Below are 9879 nucleotides of genomic sequence, written 5' to 3'. Positions count from 1 at the left end.
GTTTTTTATTTTAGTTCATATAGATGTTTTGGAGATTGAACTAGGTCGCATTTTGTTTAGGAGCCTGCTAAAGAACGCCTATAGGTGCGGGATTTTCACGCTGTGTTACAGACACATTTGTGGTCTTCGGCTGTTTTCTGCTCGTTTGTCGAGGTATTGTCTCTTTGACACATATCCAATTTCCATTCTCAATGTTTTACAATGTTAGGTTAAAAAAAAATTGAATCCTTTAATCTCCGTGAACAATTAATGTAATTCATAAAGTGCTTCGATAGTACCATGTAATGCCATTTGTGAAAGAGATTTTTATATCGATAATGCACAATTATTTAATCATATTACCTTAGAGTTCATCTCATGTACATGCAGGAATGGATGAAGGTAGAAGGTTTTATTGACAGAAAAATGATATGATTAAGTAAATCTTTCTATTGAGCATGGGGAATATGAGTGTAATTCGTAGAAAAACATGTCTTTATGTAGTTGTAACATTACACAAATTGTGATCTTAAATCAAGCAGTATATCTTCAGAATTTTTTAGAATCCACATCTTATTGACACCACTGGTTGAATATATCTTATTACAATATTTTCGAACACCATCTGTAGAGAGAATAGAAGTCAACATTTTGGATAGATGGTTAGTCGAACATATTGGTGATCCAGTTATGTATTGTTCTTTACACGGAGCTTTATGAATGTTTGCTATACAGTATTAGGACGGTAGATTTGCGCCGTTTTGTTTGATTTTAATATCAAATGAAAGAAGTAAAGATTTGTGATTTTTTTGAATTTCATCATTTGTTAAATAATATTTAGGACTACCAATTGTGCTGTTTATTCCTGGCACTTTTTTTTTTGCATTGCAAATAATAGTTTCCACATACAATGACATACAAAGACATTATTAGTAGAAGCTTTGTATGCTTGAAACTTGACATATTTGCCATGCAAAGAGGTTAAACCTAGAGAAGGGACAACAGATACCAGGGGCCGGTTGTTCAACTTGTCGTTAACTTAACGGTAGCGTTAGCCTTAACGTGTCGTTAAAAAGTTTAACGTGGCGTTACTTAACGGAAGGTTAAAAAGCTGTTGTTCAAGTTGATTTAACGGTAGCGTTAGCTAACGTGACCGTTAACAAATCTTAACCTGTCGTTAAATTTTAACTATGGTTTAGAGGCTATTTTAGTTACCCATAATTCAGATTTTCTGAACTTCCCCCATAAACAAATATGGCCGACTTGCCTTCTGCTAGTGCATGCAATCAGTCTAATGTTAAGAAAACAAGGGAAAGAAAGCCAAATTTTTCGGAAACAGAGATAAATCTTCTCCAAGATGAGGTAGAAAAAAATTATGCAGTCATTAATGACAAATTTGGAAGTTCTTTGACAAATAAAAGAAAAACAGCAGTCTGGGGAAGAATTTCAATGATGGTGTCTTCTCTTGGTGTTGCCCATAGGTCAGCCAAGGAGTGTAAAGATAAATGGGGCAACACCAAGAAAGAGGCAAAGAAGATCTTTTCTGTCAACAAGAGAGACCAGGGGAAAACAGGTGGTGGACCACAGGCTAAGCCAGTGAGTGTGGCAGTGAACAGAACCATAGATCTGTGCAAGGACTCTGCTTCCTTCAAGGGCATAGGAGGTGTAGAAAGCTGCATCATTGGTATGTAATATTTTGTCTTATCAATTTAAAGTTTCTGTAGATCTTTCTCTGGAAATTTCTAAACAGTTGTGCTTTTAATATGCCCTAGTTGAAGGAACAACATCGATGTAGAGGCAAAAATTGATGTCCGCCGATATCACTATGGACCCAAATTATCGTTGAAAACTGTTGAAATAAAGTTTTTCCTTGTTCATGTGCTAAATTGTCACCCAAATACTTTCTATACAAGGATATGTTCATAGTTATTCATATTTTTGAAAGGTATTTAACCAATATTTATTTCTTAAATGATCAAATCGTCTGCATCGCCTTCGATGTTTATGCACTTAAATGTACTAAATAATGACCTTGCCCTCACAATCAGTGACAATGTAAACATTACAAATTCCGCATGTTATGAAATATAATTATACCTTTATGAAACGTTATTCAATCTTATTTGCGTTTTCCCTGTCAATATGCGAATAAAGAAAAGGTTTTAACCCTATCATTTCTTGTGAATCTACATCACTGTCCCATGCTGATATGCGAGAATTCTGAACAGGTGCTCTCCTCAATTTGTTAATGGCGCTCAATTAAAATATGTTATCTCGGCCCGAATGAATATCGTACCATAGAAATGTTCGTCCCTATATCCTGTCTTTGCTAGAATTTTACAACTTAAAAAAACCCAACTACAATACGAAGTTTATCCTGATTAACACGTTCTTACAAGATGTTTTAAAGGGAATAAACCTGAATGTTTACCTCTATGTATTATGAGGGTTATCAAAAGTAAAAAAAAAAAAATAATACTAATATACAACCTGTCGCCCTCTGGCATGGCGTGACAATATCTCAACTACATTTCACTTCATATGTGATGTCCCCTCATATAACTATTGTTCAAACCAATTGATAAAATATCAAATATATATAATAAATAGAAAAAGTAGTTTAAAAAAATGAAAATATGTAAGAATAATATTTGCGACACCAACAAAAAAGGGGGGTCTACTCAAAAACGTATGATGATCTATGATCTAATTTTTAAAAGGTTTATCCCCCTATGGATTTTTTGAAACTGAAACTTTTGCGTATTAATTGGCTTACAACTTTAAATTTAAGAGCTATTTTGTCTTTGTTTTAGCTGGTGCAACTGAGGCTAGATTGTCTGAAGATGATTCTGAAATGGCCTGTACAGGGTCCCAGGATTTATTTCAGTCAGCTATGGAATGCCAATCTGAGTCCTCACTACAACCTCCAACACCTCCTTCACCTCAGTCGCCATCAGTTCTCTCAGGGTTTATTGGTAACCGGGCAGTACCAATTGTGGTAAACCTACCTGTGAACAATGAATCCCGTGCCGTCCCTACAGCTGCTACAGTGACAAAGAAGAGAAAAGCCACAGCAGGAGATGTTCATGAGCTTCAGGTGAATATATAACAGTGAACCATGTCCGGTAGTATAATGTGTCCTTAGTACTTTGTTGGCAATACATGTATAGCTCTTTTTTGAATATATGTACTGGTAGTAATATTAAACATTGATTGTTAAATTATACTTTCATTAACATCAAGGGACAAATGTTTCATTCATATTCAGGACAATTTTCCAATTTATATACTGTCTACACATACAATTTAGTGCACTCCCACAGAGTGTCACACTGGGATCGAAGACTTACATTCACCCTGTTTGTCCGCTCCTCCCAATTAACCGAACAAATTCAGATTTGGTCAGCAGATGAGTTATGACATGTGAGCACTTTCATATTAGTCAGATGTTGCTTGATGCTGATACATGAACGCTGAGTATCCTTTTAAATGAAGTTTCGAAATTTTTTGTCACATGGTTACAATATCCCACATCTATATATATCATTTTTCTATGTTGATCGGTTTTCTTGAAATACATTGTAGTCATTCAGCTGTACAGGAGCTTGTAATTTTCTTACAAATTAGTCATGTACAATTGTTGATTAATTCATATCATTAATATTTCTGTTTTTTTCAACAGGTTGTGTATTTTAGGGGTGAAATTGAAAAACAGAAGAAGGAGATGAAAAAGCTGGACTTGCAAATAGAACTGCTGGAGAGAATCAAGGCAAAGGAATACCAGCCAATGTCGCTGTCACAGTGTCTAGAGGCTCTTGGTACTACCAACTAATATTAATTGTTATCTTCTCATATTATATTGATTAAAAGTTATTTTCAAAAGAGAAAAAAAATGATTATATATTTCCCATTATTATACATGTTGTATATTTGAATGAATTAGAATCCCGCTAACATGTTTAACCCTGCCACATTATTTATGTATGTGCCTGTCCCAAGTCAGGAGCCTGTAATTCAGTGGTTGTCATTTGTTTATGTGTTACATATTTGTTTTTCGTTCATTTTTTACATAAATGAGGCCGTTAGTTTTCTCGTTTGAATTGTTTTCCATTGTCTTATTGGGGCCTTTTATAGCTGACTATGCGGTATGGGCTTTGCTCATTGTTGAAGGCCGTACGGTGATCTATAGTTGTTAATGTTTGTGTCATTTTGGTTTTATGTGGATAGTTGTCTCATTGGCAATCATACCACATCTTCTTTTTTATATAAAGGAGGTCTTAACTATTAACCTCAACGATCTACATGTATATAACAGTTATCAATAAAACTTCCCGAAATTATTGAACAACACAGAACAGAATCAAGCACCTGTTTTTATATCATGTTGAACTTGGTAGGGAAAATGTTCGCCAATTTCTTTTCTGAATATCGAATACGTTTGTAATTGAAGTGATGTGTAAAATTGGAACCAAATAGTTCTGACAAAAAAAATAGAAACTGTAATTGATCTGAGACATGAAAAGCATCTTAAGTCTGCCTGTGTCACTTGTGTAAAGAGTTTGACTTCATGAGCAATAATTGAATCTTTTACTTTAAAACGTAAACACTTATCGAATAAAGTTTCAATGTTATTAAATATGGTAACAAGAAAATGCTTAAATCAAACTATTTTGCACTTTGGTGAATAGTTGTTTCACTGACTAACACCCCATGTCTCCTTATTTTGAACATCATCAAAATAAAACATTGTTACCATTAAGACCATGGTGTAATAAAACTGGTCTTCAATAAATTAGGATCATGTGTCTATGAAAAAGTAAGAAAGCATATTAAAGTGTTAATAATATGTATTTCATTGGTTAAAAAATAATCTGGCAACATGTTCTCTCGTGTTTCTTCCATCTTGCACTCCTAGAAAGGCTGGAACTTGCACGGGCTGATCAAGTCGAACACCAGCACCGTCGTCATTCACCAACGGTTCATTTCTGGACAAGGCGATGTTATGCAACACTGCACATGCACCAAAAATTCTGCATACTTTTTCTGGTTTCATTCGGACCTTAAATATGAAAAAGTATATGCTCATTTCAGTTTCAAGTTATTAGAGCAACTAGTAGTAAATGAAAAGGTGTCAGGCATGCAGAAATAGTTATCCTTTTTTATATGTCTTGACATATAGATAATATGCAAAAGTCATTTAAAATACCTTTATTCAATGTTTTGACATTATAGTTAATTCTTTGCACTTAGATAACTGTTCTAGAAAATTGATGGCGGTGATACCAAATGCATGTTCAAAATTCTAAATTGAAGACAAATTTACAACACTTGACAAAGATCCTTAAGGACAGCCTTTTGTTGATCAAGGCGGGCCTTTTTTCCAAATTTATATATTCGGGTTGCTGTCTCACTGACGTTTAACAAACATCTCTCAGTCATTTTTGTGTAACCATTTCATGGATTTTGTTCTTTATTTATGTATGAATTGCAATGTCAAATCTGTATTTAATATAAATATACCTCAGAATGAAGGACATGAAACCGTCTTTTTAAAATACCAAAAGTCCTCTCTATAACGGATCTAGTACTGGCATGGCATCCGTTGAACCTTTGCTGGTGTCTCTCTGTTGGATTGGCATATGGAGTAAGCAGGTAAGGGCGACAAGCATATCCACTGTCCCCAAGAATAACACCATCTATCAATCCCCTGTGATTTGTCTGGAGGTGATTAGACAAAGTTGATGTGTTGAATATGTGGGAGTCGTGAGTGGAGCCTGGCCAGTTTGCAAATATATTGGTAAACCTGCCTGTAAATATAAATTCAGTGTTTAAAAAAAAAGAAAAAAGACAATTTAAAAAATATAGCAGATTAATTATGCAAGTACATTAGGAACTTATCATTATTTATCTGGGAGGGGGCTTGTCAAAAGACAGGGGGGGGGGTAATTTTTTTCCTGTATGTTGAATAGGGGGGTTCAAATTTTATTGTAAATTCAAACAGAGGTAAATAATGATAAGTCCCCAATATTTTTGCACAAAGAAATAAGTAGTTTGAACATCATTTATCATGGTACCGGTTTTATTTATTTTAAGATCCCTTTCAGTTAATTTATAACTCTCATTCCCTCAAAATCTGTATTTTTTAGTCTAAAAAAACAAATATTTGGCATGTTAATATTTTGACATGTTTAATAGAAGGGGGGGGGGGGGGGGGTCACATTTTTTTAAATGTTTTTTTTTCGGGGGGGATCAAATAAAAATAGTGAAATATTATGGGGGGGGATCATGAAAATTTTATATGTTTGAATTCAAAATTACCAGCCCCCTCCCAGGTAAATAATGATAATTAAGTCCCTAATAACGCACCTGCTAAAAAAGAAGTCACACAAAGTACCACACAGTTATTCCTCAACAAACTTCATTACTGACATTTTTTTAAAACAAGAAAATTCGGATATAAACAAACATAAAGCTATTACTATATGATTAAAAAAAGAGAATTTGAAATCACAAAGAGTGAAAGAAATCAGTGCAAATCACACGGTATCATAGACAAGTCATATTAATTTAACTAGAGTTATGCCGCTTTGTACCGTGATTTGAAGTTCTTTGTCATATACTGCAAATAAAAAATACAATGTTGCACAGCTAAAAGGTCCCACAAATTGAAGAGTAGTTCATGTTTTACCTTTCTGTGTTGACAAGATGAATAAAATGGAAACCTTAAATCTTTTTCAAGTGTTATAAAGACCAGACTAAATGTAATCGAGCCTCCGAAATTTGGGTCGAAACAGAAGGACCCAGTTGTCTCTATTGATAATGTCAAGGTAATTTTAAAGGGAGAGAACAATTTAAAAAGATGAACAACGACGAAACAGGGAATGACAAAATACAGATTAAAATACCTTCAAAATCACAGACAGCTTGCACATTTATGCTGTGGTACCCCTTTCTGTTTACATAGGATGGTTCATCATCTGATGGTGCCTGTATTCTCACATGTGTGCAGTCAATGCACCCCAAAACATTCGGAAAGTTGCTTTGCCTGTAAAACCCACATTTTATCCTGTTGATCGAATCCACATCTGTAGGCCAACTCACAAAATCGTCCTTAATGTCAATCAAGGCATCTGTCACATCATTTACTACACGAGAAACTGTTCCTTTGTCATACCCCAATGTATCTCCAATAACTTGCAAGAATGAGCCGGATGCATAGAAACGCAGTGCAATACATACTTGCTGTTCAACAGTCAGTGCTGTTGCTTTATTAGTTGGCCTCCTGAGTCTGTCTTGTAGAAGATTACAAAGGTAAGCAATTGAGTCCTTGCCAAATCTATACCTCCTTCTAAGTTCATCATCATTTAAATTTGTTAAATGTGAAATAGTTCCTCTAAAAACTCTGTCCTTTCTGGGTCTCAGTGGTGGCATTAACAAAGCAGCCATTTTCTAATTATACCTTGGTTAAATGGTTTAACGCTGCTACCTACCATCGTTAAATTTCACCCAAGTTAAGAACATTATAACGGAGCGTTAAAACTAACTATGAGATGAACAACAGGATTAACGAGACGTTAAATTTTAACGATACGTTAGCAAAATTTAACGGAGCGTTAGTGTTAACGACAAGTTGAACAACCGGCCCCAGAGGGACATCCGAATTCAAATGCTGGTGGACGTTTCGTCCCCGAGGGTATCACCAGCCCAGTAGTCAGCACTTCGGTGTTGACATGAATATCAATTATATGGTCATTTTTATAAATTTTCTGTTTACAAAACTTTTGAATTTTTCGAAAAACTAAGGATTTTCTTACCCATGAGTAGATTACCTTAGCCGTATTTGGCACAATTTTTGGGAATTTTGGATCCTCAATGCTCTTCAACTTTGAATTTGTTTGGCTTTTTAACTATTTTGATCTGAGCGTCACTGATGAGTCTTATGTAGACGAAACGGGCGTCTGGCGTATAAAATTATAATCCTGGTACCTTTGATAACTATAAACAGACAACAGGTATATATTTTTATTGGTAGGTCTAATTGGAAACATCCTATAACAGAGAAACATTATTGTTGGTATTTAAGGTTCATCTTTATAGCTAATAAAGCTTGTTTTAAAACACCAATTTTCTATAATAAACAACAATCACACTACATATCACAATATGTACTATTAAATTGTATTTAAAACACACTAAGCATTGATATCTACAAAACAATCTGAAATCTCACATTTTTGATAGAATTTTGAGTTATCATCCTTTGGCCTAGATCTGTAAAATAAACAGAAAACAGATATTTTAAAACATCACAGAAATTATGATTGAATATTAAAAAGAAGATGTGGTATGATTGCCAATGAGACAACTATCCACAAAAGACCGAAAGGACACAGACATTAACAACTATAGGTCACCGTACGGCCTTCAACAATTAGCAAACCCATACCGCATAGTCAGCTATAAAAGGAGTTCAGACCAAGTTTTGTTTCGACAGGTTTTTGATTTATGTAAGGCTTGCTTAGATATGTTCTAGTGTTACCACCAACATTCAATAGAACAACTGACAATCCTAGTTATCGAAGGCACCAAGGATTGAAGAAGGCAATACAATTACAATGTCTTCATTTTTTCCTGGATATTGTCAAAGATGGATGAAAATAGGTCGAAAGATACAAAAGGAATAGTCAAACTCATAAAACTAAAAATAACTAAAAACGCCATGGCTAAAAATGAAAAAGACAAACAGACAAATAATAGTACACCATACACAACATATAAAACGAAAGACTGAGTAACACTGAATTTACACTATAATCTATTAGACACGTCATGATAACAACTTTGTCAGATTTATATGACTCTATATTTCCTCTGTCTTATTGCAAAGTTTTTACATAAATCATTTCGTTCGTTTCGCGTAGGCATGCATATGGTTAATCAATTTTAAATTTGTGACCTGGATTAGTTTCAGTTAAATTAACAGCGATATATTACTATGCCTTTTAAAATAGTTTACCTACACTTATTGACTCGTTTGAAGAAGATCTTACATATTGTTTTTTTTGTTAATTTTTTGACAACTCAATCATGCCATTAGTTTTCTTGTTTTCTTGTTTTACATCTGTTATTTCGGAGCCTTTAATAGCTGACTTGCGGTTTCGCTTTTGTTCATTGTTGAAGGCCGTGACGTAAAGATGTCAATTTATGTGTCATAGAGTCTCTTGTGTGATGAGTTGTCTCATTGGCAATAAAACTATATCATCTTTTGTATACTTATCAGTCCTTCTCCTTTTGGAAAGTTTCAAAATTAATGGAAGCAAATGGATACATTCAAACAAAACAAATATGTTCATAATACGGATACTCCACTCGCACGTCCATAATCTAATAAAATAAGAAAGATTATGTTATAAAGTTCACCTCACTTTATTACAGTATCATTTGTTACAGTAATTATAATTGACAGATCAGCAACTCTCACATGTCTGCACGTTCTTAAATATCACGAAACGATGTACGTGTTAATAAATTAGTTATAGAAACTGGATTGTATTATTACATAGCAAAGATATTACACATTTTGGCGACGAGGAAAACAAACTTGATATTAAAATAAATGTGAATTTCTACAAGTGACAATGCCGACTTACGGGAAATTAGACTCTTTTGATGAATCCGAAGATTGGACACAATATGTAGAACGTATGGAACATTATTTTAATGCTAATGCGATAGACGAAGAAGACCAGAAAAGGGATATTTTCTTAAGTGTATGTGGGAAGAATACCTACAAATTAATAAGGGATTTATTAGCACCAGCCGAACCAGGAACGAAATAACTGGTCGATTTAACAATACTAGTGAAGGACCACCGAGATCCAGTACCATCAGAAATCATTC

The 9879-nt window shown here is 34.2% G+C and overlaps 2 protein-coding genes across 3 annotated transcripts; one reads left to right on the top strand and one right to left on the bottom strand.

Moving 5' to 3' along the window:
• Positions 1-992: 992 nt before the first annotated feature.
• LOC139502429 (myb-related transcription factor, partner of profilin-like) lies at positions 993-4703 on the top strand. The gene is made up of 3 exons (XM_071291904.1): positions 993-1663; positions 2793-3076; positions 3662-4703. The coding sequence occupies exons 1-3, from the start codon at positions 1234-1236 to the stop codon at positions 3809-3811; spliced, it is 864 nt and encodes a 287-aa protein (XP_071148005.1). The 5' UTR covers positions 993-1233; the 3' UTR covers positions 3812-4703.
• A 105-nt stretch (positions 4704-4808) lies between these two features.
• Positions 4809-7622, bottom strand: LOC139502428 (putative nuclease HARBI1). Of its 2 annotated transcripts, XM_071291902.1 has the most exons (3): positions 6885-7622; positions 5500-5786; positions 4809-5038 (listed from the first exon to the last, which is right to left on the bottom strand). In XM_071291902.1, the coding sequence occupies exons 1-3, from the start codon at positions 7423-7425 to the stop codon at positions 4832-4834; spliced, it is 1035 nt and encodes a 344-aa protein (XP_071148003.1). In that variant the 5' UTR covers positions 7426-7622; the 3' UTR covers positions 4809-4831. The 2 variants fall into 2 exon arrangements, 1 of the variants encoding a protein (XP_071148003.1); XR_011658838.1 differs by lacking the exon at positions 4809-5038 and having other exon boundaries at positions 5677-5786; positions 6668-7622.
• Positions 7623-9879: the final 2257 nt, after the last annotated feature.

The sequence above is a fragment of the Mytilus edulis genome, chromosome 14, assembly GCF_963676685.1.
Source record: "Mytilus edulis chromosome 14, xbMytEdul2.2, whole genome shotgun sequence".
NCBI lineage: Eukaryota > Metazoa > Mollusca > Bivalvia > Mytilida > Mytilidae > Mytilus > Mytilus edulis.
Note: the sequence above shows the minus strand (reverse complement) of the source record. Positions and strands in the feature narration are given on the sequence as shown.